We start from the raw sequence: 21,750 nt of genomic DNA, 5'->3' as shown, positions 1-21,750 counted from the left end.
TACAATATAATATACAAATAGCATTATAAGGAAAGGAAACGCTTAGAGTTTCCTATCATGAAAGTAGACCACCAAGTAATCAAGTTATAAAAGGAAGCTAGAAATTCACTGTTGTCTAAAACAAAGGAGATTTAAGTCTATGTACACCTTTGCATAGAGTTTTTTTCTCCTTCCCCCATGATGGCACCACGGAGAGAGGGGATCCGCCCTTCAAGGACAGGAAACCTACAGATAAAAGGGCGATACCTCTCTCACGCATCAGTTGGTTTCCTGTCCTTGACGGGACCCTACAGTCCGGAGGAGGCATACCTGCGGGGTGCCAGAAGATGGACGTCGTGGGATGCCAGGCCCGGCCAGTCCGATCCAGGCAGCGGGGGTTCCCTGCCTCGGCTGGTGCGGTGCCATGATGCGCCACCGCTGGGGTCAGTGGGCCATTAGGGTGTGCGGGGGGGTCCAGACGAAGAGGACAGGGCCTGTCGAGACCCGCCAAGGTGCTGTGCTGGACCCCCCTGGTTGCGGCAGGTGGGAGCGCGGCGTGGCCCGGCGGCGTTCTTTTGAAGATCCGGGTCTGCTGGGCGCCTCCGGATGACACGGCGCCGCAGTGCATGACTGGGTAGCCAGTCTGCGCAGGCGCGGGCGTCCTCCCGCAGGTATGGGGGAGGAGGGGGCGCCGGGTCACCACTTAAAAGACAACGGAGGACGCCAGAAGCTGCTTCTTAAAGCTCTGGCATGCTGTCAGTAGAAAAAAAAAAAAAAAAGAGTGACCAGGAGCTGCTTGAGGAGCAAGAGCTGCTTCCTCAGTCGCCACCACCACCGCCAACCCAACGAAAGAAGAAGCCGGAAGAAACGGGGCACAAGGGCCATAACAGTGGAAGTGGGCACTCCCTCAGATCGTCGCAGCGCAGCAAAGACTCCACCTCAACATCTTCCAGGAGGACTCCGTCTACAAAGATGGCTCCACCTCCTGAACCGGTACCCACTCTTCCGTCTGGTTGGTAAGTGATCTTCGTGAAAGTCCACTTTGTAACTAGGGGCCCTCGCGCTCTCTCTCTCTTTTTGTCTCTTATTAGGGAAGAAAGAGTACGGGGAAAACAAAAAATAGGACCTGTGCACTATGCACAGAAGCCCTACCCACTACTTGGGATAAGAGACTCTGCAGCTCCTGCATTGAGCAAACTATATGCGAGGAAACCCCGAAATTTGCCTCTGAACTTAGAGACCGACTTAAGTCACAGGTTGAAGATAACATTAAATCCTTTCGGAGGGGTAAAAGGTTAAGGAAAACTGAAAACATATTCCCCCGAGTCCGGTTCTAGCAGTTCTGAGAATGGCGGAGATTCGGACTCTTCCATCTCTTCATCTTCCTCTTCCTCGTCTACTGATAGAGGAGGACGGAGCTGCTTCCCTATCGAGGAAACAAATAGCCTCATTAAGGCAGGCAGATCTACCATGGGGTTAGCAGATCCCCGGCCCAAAAAATCTATCCAAGACGTAATGTTCAGCGGTCTAGAGCAAAAAAAAGAGGACATCCTTTCCTCTAAATGAACATGTTCTCTCTTTGATTAATAAAGAGTGGAAAAAAACGGAGAGGAAGGGCTTCCTTTCCCCTAAATGAAAGTACCCGTTCGATGACCCTACATGTTCCTTTTGGGAGAAAGCGCCAAAACTGGACGTCGCCATAGGCAAAGCCTCAAAGAAATACTCCCTTCCATTTGAAGACATGGGCGTCCTAAAAGACCCCATGGATAAAAAAGCAGACGCCTTCCTAAAGGGTTCCTGGGAAGTTTCTAGGGGGGTTAAAACCTGCGGTAGCTGCCACATGTACGGCCAGGTCATTAATGGTCTGTCTGGATACAACTGAGGCAGAAAACCTCTAGAGACACAATTCTTGAAACTATCCCAGTAATGAAAGGGGCAGCGGCCTTCCTAGCTGACGCCTTAGCACAGGGTTCCCCAACTCCAGTCCTCAAGGCCCACCAACAGGTCATGTTTTCAGGATTTCCTTAGTATTGCACAGGTGATGGAATTATTGCCTGTGCAGGTGATGCAATTATCACCTGTGTAATACTAAGGAAATCCTGAAAACATGACCTGTTGGTGGGCCTTGAGGACTGGAGTTGGGGAACCCTGCCTTAGCAGACTCCGTCAGATTAGGTGCTAGGGCGACAGGGCTCGCTAACGCAGCCAGATGAGCCCTCTGGCTCAAATGTTGGCCCGGGGATCTACAGACTAAATCAAGATTGTGCTCCATCCCCTGTGAGGGCGAGTTTCTATTTGGGCCCGCCCTTGATGACATTTGGAAAAAGTAGGGGACAATAAGAAGCGGTTCCCTATCCTGTCTAACACTGCTTACAGAAAACCTTTTCGGAGTGTAATGACCGGAGGTCCGAGAGAGATCCAGTGAGTCACAAACTGAGACAGAGACGGAAATAAACAACACTTTCTTTACTAAAACAGGGATTAGACTAAAATTCAGTATTTTATGAACCAGTCTCAAGTTCTACCTGGGACACTGCCCCTAATAAATACACACAATCAGCAAAAGCTGAAATCAATGTGCCAATCTCAAAGTTTCCAGCTTATGTGAATTATTCTAAAGATCTGGAACAATTTTACCTAACCACAGTGTCAGTCTAGTGAGGGCGGTCTATAGGGACCCCCTGAGATGGCACACGGAGTACAATCCTACCACAATTAACAATAACAATGCATGAAACTATACCAATTGCTCTTATACCCCTATTATAAGGAAACCCGGGTATCTTAAAGTTACGGTACCGTTAACCTCAGATGTAGTCTATCACAGGCCTGTGAATCGCTGTGCTGCAGCTAGTCCCGGAAAACTTTGGCGCCAAAACAAAAACAAAGTTCACAAAAACAGCAAAGATTCCTTGTCTTGTCGGCCGATACTGAGCCCACACGCCGGGGACTTTAGTCCTGTAGCCTCAGATTAAGGTCTGGGAAAATCTCTTCACAAGGCTTGTCAGTATACTCTCAATGTGAATGGCATCGGACCTCTTCTATCCTCTAGCAGTCACTCACTCTTTTCCAGACCACCGACCATGTGCTCCGTCACAGAGATGGATTCCTCAGTCTCTTTCCGTTCTCACTTGACGCTTGGTTCCTTAAGCACAAAGCCTCTAGTCCACTCAGCATGGACTTCCACAAATCTCCAAAGAGCCACACAGCTTTCCCCAGCTCAGCACTTGTTCTTAAGCAGGGACACAGCTTCACCAGGGGCAGGGGTTACCAATCTCCACAGGGAAGCTTGTAGAGACAGCGTCTTGTTGCAGCTCAGTTCTCACAGTCTTCCTGTCTCGTCTCTCACACAGCAGACACCCTCAGAACACACAGGGTTTCCTGGTCTGCTCCTGCTCTGAGCTCAGCCAGGCAAAAGTCACAGGGTCCGAATGCTCTCCTGCTGCTATCACAGTTCACACTCTCACAGGAGTAAAAGGTTTATCCATAGAAAACCCCCTAAAGAGCAGGATAGGTGGGAAGACAGGAGTAGGAAGACCAAATGGTTCCTATTTAGCAAACCCCCCAATGATGGCAGAAAGCCTCCCCAATGAGGATTTGCCCAGGGTGGGGAGAAGGCTATCAGGCTTTCTCCCGGCCTGGGAGTTAATATCCGACAGCTCATGGATTCTGAGCCTAATACAATTGGGCCTGAAACTCCAGTTCCTCACATTCCCTCAGCAAAACTTTGTCGTGACCCCCGAAAGGTCTTCAAACGAGGAGCCGCTGGCCTTGGAGCAGGAAATCCGGGGACTGGTAGAGGAGGCAGTCCTTCAGGAGGTCCCGGGGGGGGGCAAGGGCTTCTGATGCGCCCCCTGTGCCGCGTGTGTGTGGGGATACCCGGAACCGGACCCGTTGCGGATGCTGGGGATTGTAGCCCTTGCGTGGCGGGGACCCGGTCCCGTGGCTCAGGGTGGTCAACTCAAATGGCAGTCTATTTGTGTGGTTTTTATGATATTAAATGTCCGACTACGCCACCCGTGGATTGCGGTCAGGATGAACCGCCGCTGCAAGACAGACCGCTGAGGCTGGTGTTATGAGTGCAGCAGAGTGTAGTACAACTCCCCACGGGAGGAGTGTAACCTCAGGGCAGTGTATGCGGAGGATGGGGGTGATGGTGCAGGAGTAGCAGTGACGACACAGAGTGAGTGATGCAGGCCAGGGTCTTTACTCACAGTTCTTATTATCCAGACCACTTCTGCAGGTAACGGCTGCCCACGTCGTACTGTGCTCACCAGGTGAGGGGCTCGGCCGACTCCCAGGTATCTCCGGAGTGTTTCGCAGGACCCCCTTTGTGTGTCCTTTCTCTGGCCTGTCATACCCCGCCAGTGACCTCGCTTCTGTCCGGCTGCCTCGGGCCTTCTCTTGGTAAACTTGGCGCCAGTTTCCCTGACCCTATATGGTGCCTTCCTAGCGGGTGTAGCGAGGGGCTGCGCCACATGAAATGTCACAGCCTCCGGTTTCTAGCTGAGGGTAGTTCCCCGCCTCCACTAGTTTCGGGGACCGGTCTCCCCCTTTGGCCTGACCCTTCCACGCAGGTAGATTCGGGCGTGCGGTGGCGACTCGCCGGTCCACACCCCTGGGGTCCCTTCGTTCCTTGTTCCTGGAGCCTCCTCCGCTCCTCTTCCTTCTTCCTTCTCCTTCCTTCTGCTTCCTCCAGGCTCCGGCCTCTCTCTTTGGCCTGCCTGCGGAGCAGAGCCCATGCAGAGCCTCTGCTCCCACCTCCTGCTCCCTCTTCTTTCTGACTGAACTAACCCCTGATCTAAGATGGTGCCCACCTATTATACCTCCCTCTAGGTGCACCAAGGAACTGCTCTCTCCCTGCTCCTGCACTACAGGGTTCCCCCTTCCTCGGTGTTCCCTCCCCCCACTCCGGCCAGGGACAGGGACTATCTTGCTCTACTTGGAGCATATCGGTCGCCCTGCCCCCCGGAAATGTGGTGTAATGCATGCAGGTGTCGGGGTCCTGATCCACACTCCATCCTTGCCTGAGAGTGAGATATCGCACATCTGGTTGAGATGCAATACCTCTGTAGCAACCGAGCCCTTGGGGTGCTACACTTCTATTCTCCGTTATTCCTGAGGAAAAAAACAGATGGGACGTACGGGAGGATTGTAAATCTAAAATAGCTGAACAAACTTTTGAAGGTGGAAGCCTTCAAAATGGAAACAATAAAATCATCAGTAAAAATGCTGCTTCCCGATTGTTTCATGGCTGTCCTGGATTTAAAAGACTCTTATGATCACGTCCCGATACACAAAGACTACCGGAAGTTCTTCAGCGTAGCAGTTCCTATGGGTGGAGTTGTCAAACACTATCAATATACGGCCCTCCCATTCGGCATCGCCATAGCCCCAAGAGTTTTCACCAAAGTTGTTGCAGAGGTAATGCCTCATCTAAGGGAACAGAGCACCCTGGTCGTCCCATACCTAGATGACTTCCTGGTAATAGGCAGCTCCTTCCTAAACTGCAAATCCCATATGGGAAAGGTCATGAATTCTTTGACTCACTTAGGATGGCTTTTGAATCTAGGAAAATCCAAAATAGAACCATGCCAGTGTGGCGCCCCTGAGGGTTCAGTCGCCACAGAGGTACTGCACCTCACACAGAGGTGTGGTGTCTCCCTTCTCTCAGGTAAGGAGGGAGTGCTGCTCAGAACCCCAACACCTGCATCCAACACTACACTGCTCCAGGCCGGCTGGAGGGGCAACATGCAGAGCGCAGCTGCTGAGCCCTGACCCTGGCTGGAGTGGGGGGAACCAAAGGTAGGGGGAACCAGTAGTGGGTGTGGGTGGAGGAAGTAGATAGAGGGAGCACTTGTAGAAGGAGGTATATAATGGGAAGCCATCTTAGAGAGTGTGTTCAGTCAGAGGAGGAAAGTGGAAGGAGCAGAGGCTCCGCAGGAGCTCTGCTCCAGAGGCGGGCCTAGCCAGTGAGACCCAAGTCTGAGGAGAAGAGAACAGAAGGTTCAGTCAGTAGGGACCGTTCAGAAGAACAGTCCGGGAGCAGAGTCTCATTAGGAGATCTGCTCCATAAGTAGGGCCGAGTCAGGAGGCCCCGGATGGGAGCAGGGAGTAGGCTCCGTTCTAAGAGAGGATCCCAGGGGGTACGGCGCGTGCAGGACGGCACCCGTACGCCCCGCATCTGTCAGGAGACAGAGGGATCGTTGCCGCATTCTAATCCCTAGGAGGGTCAAGTAGGTCCCGGATCCGACGTGCAGGAAGGCCTTCAGAGCACCTGAGCGGGATTGAGAGTGGGCAGCGCAGGGCAGGAGGGAGAAGGACCTAGAGTGAAGACGGTCAAAATAGGAACACGAGAAAGTGGGGTTCTGCCAGGTACTCCTAAGCTGCCTGAGGAAGGACTGAACCCCTGTCCGGTGAACGCAGTACGACGTGGGAGGCTAGCACCTGTACAGTGCACCTGTGGAGTGTCTAAAGAACTGTGAGTAAAATCTTGGATGACTGCACAGAACTGTCTCCGTCTATTCCTTCGCCGACGCCATTTCCCTCCCTGCACTACAACGCCCAGCGCACCTTACGCTAACTACACTGCTCTGGAGCTCGCTCTACCTGTGGAGAGCCACACCACCCCTGCTGCCAGAACACCAGCTCCAATGGACTGCTCCGCAGTGGCGGCCCCTATAGCCGCAATCCACAGGTGGCGTCACGAACTTTCTATAAATCCCAATTGAATAAAACCCCTTTTTGCACTGACCGCCCTGGGTCACGGACCGGGCCAGCCACCGTGATATCCCCAGCAGCGAGATAGAGGCCCGGCTGCCGAGTACCCCACAGCCCTGGGGGCGCGTCACCAGATATAGGAATACCTAGGCATCGTGCTGGATTAAAAAAGACAGGAGTGTCGTCTCCCCACAGAAAAAAATCACAAAATCATAGGAGCCATGTCCCTTCTAGGCTCCCTGACAGCATGTTTCCCGGCCGTCCAATGGGCTCAAATACATACCAGGACCCTACAGTGGGAAATCTTAGAGGCAGAAAAATCCCTAAGAGGGCATTTAGAAGTGCAGCTAACACTATCTGCAGAAACCATACTTTCCCTAGAGTGGTGGGGGAACATAGACAATCTAGCCCGGGGGATTCCTTGGACAATCCCGACACCTCAAATCCTGACCACAGATGCAAGTCCCGGGGGCTGGGGGGCTCACCTCAACAACCTTGTAGCTCAGGGGGTCTGGACAGAACACCTAAAGCAAGTATCCTCAAACATGAAGGAGTTCCTAGCAGTAGAGCTGGCACTCCGGGAATTCATGCACACACTACAAGGACACCACGTGATTGTCTTTTCAGACAACCGGGTAGTAGTGGAGTACCTGAACCACCAGGGGGGTACACGGTCCCATTCCCTAATGCAGGCGACAGAGGTCATCTTTCACTTAGCCAAGGAAAACTTACAATCCCTGTCAGCACTACACATAAATGGGATAGAAAATCGCACCGCAGACTTTGAGTCGGACACAGCTAAAGCAGGGCGAATGGGCGTTAAATCAGTCAGTTTTTCGGCAGATTGTACAAATGTGGGGACGTCCCTCCATAGATCTGTTCGCCAACAATCGGAACAAGAAAACACACTCTTTTTGCTCCCTAGACCCCAAAGGGAACCCTGTAGCCGTGGATGCCTTCATGATCCCGTGGAGTTACCCTCTAGCTTAAGCTTTTCCTCCGATTTCTCTGATTCCAGCTGTTCTGAGGAAAATCAGGGTAGAGAAAGTGAGGGTAATCTTGATAGCCCCCTTTTGGCCAAAGAGGGCGTGGTTTTCGTGGCTGAGGATGTTATCAATCTTCGACCCATGGGTTCTTCCGGAGCTTCCGGATCTTCTTTCTCAGAGTCCAGTTCTCCATCCCCGGGCTTCAAACTTACACTTGACAGCCTGGAATTTGAAAGGGCTCTTCTGAAGGACAACGGTTTCTCCCCAAATCTTATCACCACGCTACTTCAAAGTAGGGAACCTGTGACCACCAAACTGTATGGGAAAACCTGGACGAAATTCCTTTCAGTCTCAGGTTCCAGGCTGGGTGGGGGTTCCATTGTCAGCTATCCTGGAATTCTTACAGAAGGGTTTGGAGCAGGGTCTGGCCACAAGTACCTTTAAAAGTTCAAGTTGCGGCCCTGGGAGCGCTCTACAATTTTGATCTGGCTAAGGATAGATGGGTATCTAGGTTCATTAAAGCATCATCTAGATCCCGACTCATCCCATCCCGAAATACTACATCCTGGGATTTAAACTTGGTCCTTTCAGCTTTAACGGAGGCCACTTTTGAACCTCTGTCAGATGTGCCCCTAAAAAATTCTGTCCCTCAAAACAGCACTCTTAGTAGCTCTCACATCCGCACTTAGGGTTAGTGATATTCGGGCCATATCGGCAGGCCCCCCCTTCACACAAATCTTGGAGGATAGGGTTACTCTGAATACCTACCCTGCCTATCTGCCAAAAGTGGCGTCAAGATTTCACAGGTCCCAGGAAATTACCCTCCCTTCTTCCTGCCCCAACCCTAGGAACACGAAAGAGAAGGTCTTGCATACACTAGACGTCAGAAGGTGCCTAATCCAGTATCTAGAGGCAACACAAAAGTGTAGGGAGGATAGTTCTCTCTTTGTTTGCTTTCTTCCCCTTACGAGGGCCCTGAAAGCTTCTAAGGGCACGCTGGCCAGATGGATAAGGGAGGCCATCTCACTATCGTACTCCTCACGCTGGGAAGCTGCCCCGGAGAAACTGAAGGCCCACTCATCAAGAGCGGCCTCCTGGGCAGAGAAGGCCGGTGCTACGATAGAGCAGATATGTAGAGCGGCAACCTGGTCTTCCCCCTCTACCTTCTTCAATCACTACCGGCTAGACTTAACCTCTTCTTCAGACCTTACTTTCGGGAGAAGGGTTCTGGAAGCTGTGGTCCCCCCCTAATGAGCCACTTCTCTGTAATTCTCTCCGTGGTGCCGTCATGGGGGGAAGGAGAAAGACGTAGTTACTTACTGGTAACGGGATTTCTCAGAGCCCATGACGGCACCCGTGCATTCCCTCCCTTTACGTGTGGGTGAGCACACTTATTAGTTACTTGTTGTAGCCACGTGGTGTCTCTGACGAGTTCTTAAATTGTAAAATTTTGTGTTACTAACCTAGTGGTCCTCTCATGCTCTGTAAACAACCTATGTGGGAGAGAGGTACCACCCTTTTATCTGTAGGTTTCCTGTCCTTGAAGGGCGGATCCCCTCTCTCCGTGGTGCCGTCATTGGCACTGAGAAATCCCTTTACCGGTAAGTAACTACGTCTTTTATCGTTCAGTTGCTTCTCGAATACCAAGTTAAGCAACCTTTTGAATAGTCTTAAATAATTAATAAACAATCTGCATCAGAAAAAATGCTAGAATTTCTTTTTATAAGGCTGAGTGTTTTTTCAAAATTGATACAAAGGCCCCCTGATTTTGACAGATCTCTCTGCTTCCCCTCTCTGTGTTAGAGATCGCAGCTGGGAGGGTTAGGGGGCTGTACTTAAATGTCAAGAGTGTAGCGAGGGGAGTCAGTATCTACAGTCTCAAGGAGGGTAGAGAAAACAAATGCTAAAAAAAAAAAAAAAAATTAAGGAAAACACGTGAAGAGGAAATAAATGCAGGATAGAAGCTGTGCTGATATATGAATGGTTGAACACAGCAGTATCCTGAGTACACACATACATGCTACCTACCTATATTACTGGGAGGGACCATCCCTCAAAGGAAAAATCTGAAACTTGCATCAGGCTGCAAACTGTCTATCAGGGGGTCTGAAAACGAATGAAGATTGCAGACTGAAACTTAATAAAGTTGCACTAACTATTCAGAGAAACAGATTAGAACTATAGTTCTCGTCTAGCAAATGACCATGTATGCGAGTGATCAACTGATGGAGCTGATCTGCTCGTAAACCCACCTCTTTAACATGCTGTTGGTGGTATTGGCTGGGGTTGGGGCTTGCATGTCTTTTTCAATAGTTCTTTTATTATGTCATTGCAGTGGCTCCAGATGACTATGTTTGCATAATGAAATCCTAGTCCTGCACAGGCTGAATCCCTGAGCGCTCCTATCCTGTAATGAAGCGCAAGTGCCTTTTCACTCGCTGCCCCTGTGCCAAAGCAATACCATGAAGACAAGCCTTCCCGCCATGTCTGTCCTGCATATAGTCCTGTGTGGCCTTTTCTCTCTCCGTTGCATCCGTTCTATGTATATCTCCAACATTCTCTTGCATCCTATATCTTCACATTTACAGGTTACAGAGATCTTATAGAAATGGTGTCCAGCTCCTACTCTACATCTGTTCCGTAATACCTACCCCCAGCATGCAGCTGTCAGGGCATGCTGGAAGTTGTAGTTCATAACAGCTGGAAAGGTAAAGGGTCTAGCCTCCGGTCAGATGTCTTATGTTACACTTGCTGCTCTCTCTTGTTTTGTACTGGTTTAAAAAGCCAAAATAAAGATTTGGTAAGAAGATAGCAATATCATGTACTGTATATAAGAACATTGCGTTGCTTCTCCAATACAGACTTTTATACAACTACAAAAAAGTCTTCTGAAGTTTTTAATAATTTATCACTGGGATGACAATTCAGACATCATATGACTTTTTAGGAAATGAATACATAGATGACATTGGATATTGCCATTGTTTGTTTCTTTGCAGTGGCTGCAATACCTCTTAGGTCCTGAAGCCAGAAGGAGACCAAAAAGTTCCTCTGACCCATAGGTGGAGAACCACTCGTAGTCACATGGTTGGATTAAAGTGGGTGGCAGCTTTTCTCTAATACCCCATGGCACTATAAAAAAATCGGTAGTTGCCAGGGGCTCAATGGCTGCGAAAGGGTGCGAGCACCACCAGCCACCAGTCGTGAAGGGTGCGACCACCACCAGCCACCAGTCGTGGAGGGTGCAACCACCACCAGCCACCAGTCATGGAGGGTGCGACCACCACCAGCCACCAGTCGTGGAGGGTGCGACCACCACCGGGTCTGCTCGGGAGGACGCACATTCAGCTGAAATGCATTGCGGCAAAGAGACCCTGCACCACAATACAAGCTACCAGCCAATCAGAGGCCGGCAACGGCCATTCGGCTTGCAAGTCACTGGCTGCAGATGGCAGTGACGTCATGCGCTGCCCGTCGCTTGTATGCTGATGGCAGCTGAGGGCTTCTGCGCCGGCTACAGAAGAGTACGCTGAGCGGTGTGGGAGTGGAGGAAGGTGAGAATAATCATTTATTTTTTTTTATACGTTACAGAACAGCGGTAGAGCGGAGACATATACAGTATACCAAGATGAGGGACATATATACCAGGATGGGGGACGTACAGTACAGACCAAAAGTTTGGACACACCTTCTCACTTAAAGATTTTTCTGTTTTTTCATGACTTTGAAAATTGTACATTCACACTGAAGGCATCAAAACTATAAATTAACACATGTGGAATTATATACTTAACAAAAAAGTGTGAAACAACTGAAAATATGTCTTATATTCTAGGTTCTTCAAAGTAGCCACCTTTTGCTTGGACTGCTTTGCACACTCTTGGCATTCTCTTGATGAGCTTCAAGAGGTAGTCACCAGAAATGGTTTTCACTTCACAGGTGTGCCCTGTCAGGGTTAATAAGTGGGATTTCTTGCCTTATAAATGGGGTTGGGACCTTCAGTTGTGTTGTGCAGAAGTCTGGTGGATACACAGCTGATAGTCCTACTGAATAGACTGTTAGCTGCTTTTTTCTTGCCATAATACAAATTCTAAGTAAAGAAAAACGAGTGGCCATCATTACTTTAAGAAATGAAGGTCAGTCAGTCCGAAAAATTGGGCAAACTTTGAAAGTGTGCCCAAGTGCAGCTGCAAAAACCATCAAGCGCTACAAAGAAACTGGCTCACATGAGGACCGCCCCAGGAAAGGAAGACCAAGAGTCACCTCTGCTTCTGAGGATAAATTTATCCGAGTAACCAGCCTCAGAAATCGCAGGTTAACAGCAGCTCAGATTAGAGACCAGGTCAATGCCACACAGAGTTCTAGCAGCAGACACATCTCTTCAACAACTGTTAAGAGGAGACTTTGTGCAGCAGGCCTTCATGGTAAAATAGCTGCTAGGAAACCACTGTTAAGGACCGGCAACAAGCAGAAGAGACTTGTTCGGGCTAAAAAAAACAAGGAATGGACATTAGACCAGTGGAAATCTGTGCTTTGGTCTGATGAGTCCAAATTTGAGATCTTTGGTTCCAACCACCGTGTCTTTGGGAGACGCAGAAAAGGTGAACGGATGGACTCTACATGCCTGGTTCCCACCGTGAAGCATGGAGGAGGAGGTGTGATGGTGTGGGGGTGCTTTGCTGGTGACACTGTTGGGGATTTATTCAAAATTGAAGGCATACTGAACCAGCATGGCTACCACAGCATCTTGTAGCGGCATGCTATTCCATCCGGTTTGCGCTTAGTTGGACCATCATTTATTTTTCAACAGGACAATGACCCCAAACACACCTCCAGGCTGTGTAAGGGCTATTTGACCAAGAAGGAGAGTGATGGGGTGCTACGCCAGATGACCTGGCCTCCACAGTCACCAGACCTGAACCCAATTGAGATGGTTTGGGGTGAGCTGGACCGCAGAATGAAGGCAAAAGGGCCAACAAGTGCTAAGCATCTCTGGGAACTCCTTCAAGATTGTTGGAAGATCATTTCCGGTGACTACCTCTTGAAGCTCATCAAGAGAATGCCAAGAGTGTGCAATGCAGTCATCAAAGCAAAAGGTGGCTACTTTAGAATATAGACATATTTTCAGTTGTTTCACACTTTTTTGTTAAGTATATAATTCCACATGTGTTAATTCATAGTTTTGATGCCTTCAGTGTGAATGTACAATTTTCATAGTCATGAAAATACAGAGAAATCTTTAAATGAGAAGGTGAGTCCAAACTTTTGGTCTGTACTGTATATACCAGGAAGAGGCTCAGGATGGGACTGATTGGCTGAACAAGCTGGAGAAGAAGTGGGGAGTTAACAGGACTATAGAACGTGAGGGTTGTCAGTCATTACTGGGAGAGGGAGTTTCGATACAGGAATAGAGCAGTGTGTGCGTGCTGACAGATCTGCAGCTCTGTGTGACAGTACCTGGGGCTGCACCACAACTACAGACGAGCCAGCCTACCCGGAGCTGCCCATTCCCACCTGGCTTCTCATCTAGAAGAAGAATCCTACCTTCCATTCCCAAGCAACTGGACTTTGGATCTCCAGGCTTGGAACCGTGTGTGACTGCCTAATTGCTCCATCACCGCGTGAGTAGCTACTGCTGGGACTTCTGGTTCCACTGTTGGGAAGTATATTAAAGCTATCTATCAGGGAGCATTGCTGGGACTTATGGTTCAACACACAAGGAGTTATAATAGGACCACCCATGGAGGGGATTTAGTTCTTGTTGTAGTAAGTGCGCCAACTGCAAGCACTCCAACATCTGCGTCAACTATAATCCGACATTGGACTGTCTTGTTTCCATTGATGCAGTCATTTGTAGTTTAAATTACAACTGGCACACTGCTAACTAATATCACTTAAAGGGGAAGTGTCATCCCTAACGTTCAGGTTTATTGCCAAGCCCATTTTGCAATTCCCCTTACAACATTCACCATTTATCCCTCTCTATAAATAAGCCTATTAAGTGATCCAACTTCATCTCTTGTGAGTTTGTACGGAACGTGAACAGGGGTTTCCCGAGTAGACCCCTGGCAGAAGACCCTCCTGCATCCTACTTCATCACCCAGTCAAATTCGGGTGGAGGCATTGCGCCATATTGATGTGAGAACTACTGGACACCCTTTCCACGAAGGCGGCTTAAAGGGGTGTTACATATACCAGGATGGGTGTAGGATGGGGGGCATTACTACATAATGGAGGAGAGGTGGCAACACTTATGTCCTTTATAGCATTTAGTACGCTACACAGGCCCATACATCTGACCAACATCTTTCATCCGATAGCTATCTAATGTGTATGGGAACCCTAATGGAGTATGAAATTCACCGCACACTTATTCCAGATTTGAAGGGCTTTATTTCAAGTGAAAACAGGCAAACATGCAATTATAAGCAGTGGTGACAGGAGGTGAGCGACATAGACTTTTGACGTTTCGACCTTTCTGGGTCTTTGTCACAATAGTCACTGGAAGAGAGGAAGAAAACAAAGCATGAGAGTCCAATAATATGACAATAAACAATGTGCATATATACAATATAAACAGTATATACAATATGTACACGTCCCTGGAGAGCTACAGATATATTTCAAAAAGACATAGCATATCATAAGTGCCAACCCTGCTTATAAAAGTGAAGACCTATGTTGGAGCAGTGGTTTGTAGGGATGGTTCGGGTGAACATAGATTGATGGGAGCCATATATTGGCAATACATAGGGGAACATTAGGCAAAAAGCATTAGCTAATTTATAGGGATTTTTCCATGAACAAAAGTTAATTTTAATCAATAGATCTTGGAATAATAATAAGTTCCACAATTGGATGTGTTTAAATAAAATGTTCCTGTGCTGAGATAATCTTATAAATGTGTCCTACTGTGTAATGGCTGTGTCTTTCCGTGTGCAGAACATGGTCTGATCATACCACAGCTCCTGGGCAGGGGAAGAAGCAAAAGAGTATACAGACATTACAGCATGGGGGTCACAGCTGATTCTTTCTGTCAGGTAAAGCTTTTCCCTGCCTGTTTTTAAACAATGTTTTACTTCAAAGAAAGAATCCGCTGCAATCCCCTGCAGTAATGTCTGTATACTCTTTTTCTCCTCCACTGCCCAGGAGATGTGGTATGATCAGACCATGTCCCTGTACGTTCAGACACAGCCATTACACAGTACACAGCAGGGGCACATTTATTTTTTTTTTAAATCAGATGCTTTTTATTAAGACTTTTTTAACATTACACATAAACAACATTGAGGCATCACCCAACTGGCAATGCCCTTCAAAACCCACCCGTTCCCCCTCCCCCCAAGCATTACACCCCCAAAAACCATATGGCAAATACAAATTTAATTACAGACCGCATATTATCATATAGCTTATCTAACTGGTAAAGCATTGATAATTTGATCCATGGATACAGAGCATAATATCTAATAGTCAGTGATTAATTAAGTAGAACCTGAGAGACCACAACATTTCAAATTCAATTGATATTTAAAATGGACATAATATGATAACCATGAAACATGCTCCATCTACCCCAGATTTTATCATATTTACGTATAGCCTTCCGCTTTTTGTACACTCCCTCTTCTAATCTTAATAAAAGACGCATTCTATCCAAGAATTCCTGGAACCTGAGAGGGGAGGGATCCAGCCAATGTGCGGCTATAAGCTTTCTGATCTGATATAGAGTCCTCTTAACAGCTATTATTTCATCCTCTTCACATCCTATTATTTCTACATGGCCCAACACACACACTTTAGGATATAAGGGTAGATTACACTCAAACACATTATTAATGTACTGCACACAGTCATTCCAGAATACCGCGACCCTCCTACACGTCCACATCATATGCATAAGATCTGCTCCTTCCTCTCCACATTTTGGACACACACTGTCATTCCTTGCCCCAATGCGCTGTAGAAATTTGGGAGTTCTATATACCCTATGCAATAAGTACAACTGTGAGAGTCTATGTGCCTCACATGTAGATAGTATCAGAACGCTCCCCACCACCTCTTCCCATTCTTCCAAGGATATAGTACCAATGTCACGCTCCCACCTCTCCTTAACATTTAAGGGTCTGTCCAACTGAAATTGCTGCATAAGTATCCCGTAGATTCTGGAAATCAATCCCTTCCCACCTCTATGGCATAATAATATGTTAAACAGTAGATGATGTTGGATATTACTCTGCATATGTCGCGGCTGTATAAACCATGCATGCCTCATTTGGACATAAAAGTAGAAACTAGTTTGTGGAATACAGTATTCTTCTTTCAGCTGTTGGAACGATTTAAATATTTCCCCCTCTAATATTTGCGCCACATTAGTTATTCCCAATTTTTCCCATATTCCGAATCCTTTCAATTTATGGATCTCTGGAAGGCCCGCATTATGCCACTACGGGTAAACCCCTATATTAACAACTATAGTTTGATTTTCTGCCACGTTTTCCCCATAAGTGCTAGGGTCGGAAGATGCTGCCTAGCATCCCACCCCAAGATTCCCGTTTCTAGAAAGGAGATAATTGGCAAATTGTGTGTGAGTAGACGTATCAGTTTATCTAGGTTCCCCTGAATTAACCAGAGTTGTTGACTCTGAGAGGCTAGAAAATATATCCATGGATTAGGTGCGGCTAGTCCCCCCTGATCTTTGGGCCTTTGAAGTGTATCCAAGCTGACTCTGGCCACCCCTTTTTTCCAAATCAATTCCTGAAATAGTGCTTGAAATTTATAAAATATTCTCATGGGGATCCACACCGGTGAATTATGAAGGATATATAATAATTGGGGCATTAACACCATTTTAATTAAGTTAGTTCGACCTACTACTGATAGGGGGAGTTTGCTCCAAGTATTGGCCTTTTGTTGAAATCTGGTAAGCAGTTCAAGTAAGTTTAAAGGAATGTCCGATAGATGTGGTCACTCTAACTCCGAGATATTTAAATTCTCGCACAATCTTCAAGCAAGTGTTCCCTGCCCTAGTATTCAGAGACAACCATCCACCGGCATAAGAACTGATTTATCCCAATTAATCCGTAGGCCAGAATGATCTCCAAACTCCCTTATTAAATTCATAGCCGCCGTCCGAGATTGTTCCATGTCGCCCAAAAACAACAGAAGGTTGTTGGCATATAGGGCCACCTGCTCCTCCAGTGTTTTATAGCGGAACCCCTGTATTTCGCTGCTGGAGCGAAGCTTAACAGCCAACGGCTCCATAGCCAGGGCGAGCAGTAAGGGAGACAACGGGCAGCCCTGATGAGTGCCTCTGCCCATTTCAATGCTACCAGAAAGATTACCATTAATTCGAATCCGAGCTACCGGATTGTTATACAGAAGCCGCAGCCAGGCCCGAAATCCAGTACAAAACCCCATCTTTCTCAAAACAGCCCATAAATACTCCCATTCGACACTATCAAAATCCTTAGCGGCGTCAAGTGATAGCACTGCCCTACCATCCGTATTTTGTGACTGCATTTGCAGATTAAGAAAAAGCCGGCGCAAGTTAATTGCCGTCGACTTGGCCGGTATAAACCCAGTCTGGTCTTCTGCGACCAAATGTGTGATAACCGCCACCAGTCTGGTAGCCAAGACCTTAGGTAAAATTTTAACATCTACTGAGAGTAAGGATATTGGCCTATATGATTCAGGGTTTAATGCATCCTTTCCAGGTTTTGGCAAAAGAACTATGCTAGCCTCCCTCATTGAAGTCGGCAAAGCCCTCCCCTCCCTCGCCCCCTTAAACACTTCCAGTAACCTGGGAAGCAAAACCCCCCCCAGCCTCCATATGAATTTCCCCGGGGATCCCATCAGTACCAGGGGCCTTGTTATTTTGAAAACCTTTTAAAGCTTCCTGCATCTCCTCCAGAGTAATTGGTGCATCTAGTTGCTCCCTCTGGTCATCTGTCAGACATGGTATTTGCATATCATGAAGATATAGATCTGTGTCCCTTTGCGCCTTAGAAAGTTTGAAGGCATATAATTGTCTGTAAAACTGAAAAAATTCTTCCATTATAGACTTTGCATCAGTAATTACCACACCCTTAGTATCACTGATAGCTGCTGACGCGCCCCCTGGGCCGTGGGGTACCCGGAGCCGGGCGGGTATATGGCTGGGGGTTGTAGTCACCGTGGCGGTCAATTCAAGGCGTATTTATGTATAGGTTATTTATAATGTCCGACTACGCCACCTGTGGAATGTGGTCAATAGAGACCGCCGCTACGGAACAGTCCTCTGAAGCTGATGGTTTGGCAGAAAGGGTAGTATAACTCCCCACAGGAGGAGTGCTGCTTCAGGGCAGTGTGTGGATGATGGTGGTGATGGTGCAAGTTGTCGCGGTGCAGGTAGGCAGTAATAAGACACAGAGTCCATATAATGCAGTCCCAGGTCCTTTACTCACGGTTAAAGTAGTTCCAGTTACAGGGCCAGTGTAAGAGCCCACGGCGTCCTGTGCTCTCGCAGGGAGGGGCTCGGTCGACCCTCAGGTATCTCTGGAGCATTTAGCAGGACCCCCTTCTGTGTGTCCTCTCTAGCCTTCTCCCTGAACCTCACACCTAGTGGTACTTCTGTCCAGTGTCCTCGGGCCTTGGCGGGCGACTTGTGTTCCGTCCCCTGGGTCCTATGCGGCTACTATCCTAGTACACTGGTGTGGACTTGTGGCCTGCGGTACTTGAAGTGCTGCAGCCTCCGGTTTCCTAGTTAAGCCTCTTTGCTAGTTGAGGGACCAGTTCCCTTTCTCTGACCTGACCCCCCCTACTTCCTAGTAGCGGCGGGCATACGGGTGGCTTGCTGCGCAGCCCGTACCCCTGGGGTCCCTTCACTTCTTCCTCCTGGAGCCGTTCCTGCTCCTTCTCCTCCACAGGCTCAGGCCTCCTGGCTGGGCCTGCCTGTGGAGAAGAGCTCATACAGAGCCTCTGCTCCCTGTCTCCTCCTCACTACTCCTCTGACTGTCTGCGCTCTCTAAGATGGCTTCCCTCTTTATACTCCTTCCTTACCTGAGAGTGAGGTATCACACCTCTGGGTGAGATGCAATACCTCTGTGGCGACCGAACCCTCAGGGGCGCCACACTGCAATCATAGAAGCCCCAGTCTGGTCCTTGGCTATAGTGGCTAACAAGTGCCCTGCACTCTCTCCCTCCACATAAAATTGCTGTTTAAGAAAGAACCGTTTATGCTCTGCTTGTTTCAATATATGATCATTTAGTGTAGCCTGTGCCCATGTCCAGTGTTCCCTGTTTGTAGGATTTTGTAGGTATGTGTATTGGAGGAGTCATGAAAATCAAAAGCTCTGTCTACTTGAGAGCACACTCCGCAGGAACCGCAAGAATAACAACCCCATTTGGGCTTGTGAGAGCCAAAATTTGACCCTTCTATGGGAGGTGGTATATAATGGCTTCTTACCAGCATGTCGTTTAAATTCTGGGATCTTTTTGGGGTTATGAGAGGCTTTGAAGATATAATATTTTTAAGAATGGGGTCTGACCTCAAGACCGGCTAGTATCTATTAAAAATTTCCGACATTTCCCTCCAGTGTGCATGGTAAGGAGTAATCAATCTCACCTGTTCATCTTTTTTCTTAGGTTTATTTCTCAAGAGCTGATCCCTTGGAGTTTCCGCTGCTCTGGCATAGCCCTGTTGGATAATATCTTTGTTATAATTATGGGCTTTAAAGCGTTTTTGTAATTCCCTAGCTTGATTTTCAAATAAAACATCCGAGGAACATATTCTCCGAGCCCGAAGGAATTGTCCCGTAGGGATAGATTTTATCACTTGGGGGGATGTGAAGATTTAGCACTCAATAAATAATTCAAAGCCTCTCATAACATATAATTTACTGGGCAATATGTCCCTGTAATTTGATTTACGTGTGATTAACATCCAGAGAGTTTCACGTGAGAATTCTGGACCATTTGCGCGACATAATAAATGCTGCAAAAATTACTACCACAGAACAAATAGTGAAGCTAAAAAATATCCCTAAACATTTTCGGGAATCCCATAACTGTAATTGGTGCCTTCTACGTTTTAGAGCAATCGACCAAATTCGTCTTGGTGCGAGGGGTGGAGATGCTAAAAATTTACTTTACAAAACAGAGGCAAAATGTATTACCATCCTTGACACTATAAAACCAAACGGGCTAAATGACTCCGTGAGCTTTGCCCCATTTTTGCGTTCGTTCTTGACATTGCTGTGCCTGTGTTTATGCCATCATTAATTTAATTATAAGTGTTCTCCCTGGGAAATGTATGTCGTTTAATAAGAGATATTTTAATAAATGTGGTAATTTGATATAATTAACTAATTGTATGCAATATTTTTCACTTGAACAAGTTATCTCTTTTGACCTGCAAGATAATGGATTCGTACCTGGATCTACTTATGAACTTTTACACAAGAAGCCAATGAAGCTATCATTGTTTGTCTGCAGCAATCGAATATATATGTAATTTACTGGTTTACCTTTGACATCTCTATGTATTTGAATGGATAAGGGGCAATCTTGCCCTAATCCAAAATGGCGCTGCTTACCACCCGTGTGGTGTGGTGTGGTGCGCGTGCGCGCCGTGTCACTGTTGGCCTCTCCTCTACCGCCCGGTGTCCAATCGGATGTCAGGTTCTGCGGACATGCGCAGTCTGACTTCCGGGACGCCGGCCGTGGGGGGATGACGTGCAATGGACGGTGCGTGCGCGCCCACAAACACGGGGCCTTGCAGGTGATAGGCGTACGATATAAATACCCAGGTGGACACTGCCTCAGTACCCCCCGACGAAGCAGAACGTGAAACGCGCGTTTTTAAATGGGTCTTTTTTTAGGGGCATATTTTACAAGGGTTGTCTGTTTGTAGAATAAACTTTTGTAATTAATAAATCTATTTAAATATTTGAAATGAATTTTCTGTTATTTGATTTATTGCAATGGGGAATGAGAATTAGTCTATAAATTTCTGGATTTTCCTCATTATGTATATGAATTAACCGAATAAGTGTGATGAACCTAGCTATCTTATTTTGTATACTTATATATTATTGGAGGCAGCAGAATGTATGGGGTCCTGTCGGGTATATATTATTGGAGGCAGCAGAATGTATGGGCTCCTGTCGGGTATATATTATTGGAGGCAGCAGAATGTATGGGCTCCTGTCGGGTATATATTATTGGAGGCAGGAGAATGTATGGGCTCCTGTCGGGTATATATTATTGGAGGCAGCAGAATGTATGGGCTCCTGTCGGGTATATATTATTGGAGGCAGCAGAATGTATGGGCTCCTGTCGGGTATATATTATTGGAGGCAGCAGAATGTATGGGCTCCTGTCGGGTATATATTATTGGAGGCAGCAGAATGTATGGGCTCCTGTCGGGTATATATTATTGGAGGCAGCAGAATGTATGGGCTCCTGTCGGGTATATATTATTGGAGGCAGCAGAATGTATGGGCTCCTGTCAGGTATATATTATTGGAGGCAGGAGAATGTATGGGCTCCTGTCGGGTATATATTATTGGAGGCAGCAGAATGTATGGGCTCCTGTCGGGTATATATTATTGGAGGCAGCAGAATGTATGGGCTACTGTCGGGTATATATTATTGGAGGCAGCAGAATGTATGGGCTCCTGTTGGGTATATATTATTGGAGGCAGCAGAATGTATGGGCTCCTGTCGGGTATGTATTATTGGAGGCAGCAGAATGTATGGGCTCCTGTCGGGTATATATTATTGGAGGCAGCAGAATGTATGGGCTCCTGTCGGGTATATATTATTGGAGGCAGCAGAATGTATGGGCTCCTGTCGGGTATATATTATTGGAGGCAGCAGAATGTATGGGCTCCTGTCGGGTATATATTATTGGAGGCAGCAGAATGTATGGGCTCCTGTCGGGTATATATTATTGGAGGCAGCAGAATGTATGGGCTCCTGTTGGGTATATATTATTGGAGGCAGCAGAATGTATGGGTTCCTGTTTGGGATATGTTAGTGAGTAGAGATGAGCGAATGTTTCAATGTTCGGATCAGACTACGA

The 21,750-nt window shown here is 47.5% G+C and overlaps 1 protein-coding gene across 1 annotated transcript in view; it reads left to right on the top strand.

Annotated features, from left to right (window-relative positions):
* The window catches only part of CAPN1 (calpain 1), a 75,335-nt gene extending 64,843 nt beyond the window's left edge, over positions 1-10,492 (top strand). Inside the window, exon 22 of the mRNA XM_073658573.1 lies at positions 10,021-10,492. Within this exon, the coding sequence (XP_073514674.1) occupies positions 10,021-10,047 (27 nt within the window). The 3' untranslated portion in view covers positions 10,048-10,492. The remainder of the gene's footprint in view (positions 1-10,020) is intronic.
* Positions 10,493-21,750: the final 11,258 nt, after the last annotated feature.

This window comes from Phyllobates terribilis, unplaced genomic scaffold, assembly GCF_046119375.1.
Source record: "Phyllobates terribilis strain yellow unplaced genomic scaffold, ASM4611937v1 Scaffold_13__5_contigs__length_258822181, whole genome shotgun sequence".
NCBI classification, from domain to species: domain Eukaryota; kingdom Metazoa; phylum Chordata; class Amphibia; order Anura; family Dendrobatidae; genus Phyllobates; species Phyllobates terribilis.
The sequence above is the reverse complement of the archived record's forward strand: the minus strand, read 5'-3'. Positions and strand labels throughout refer to the sequence as shown.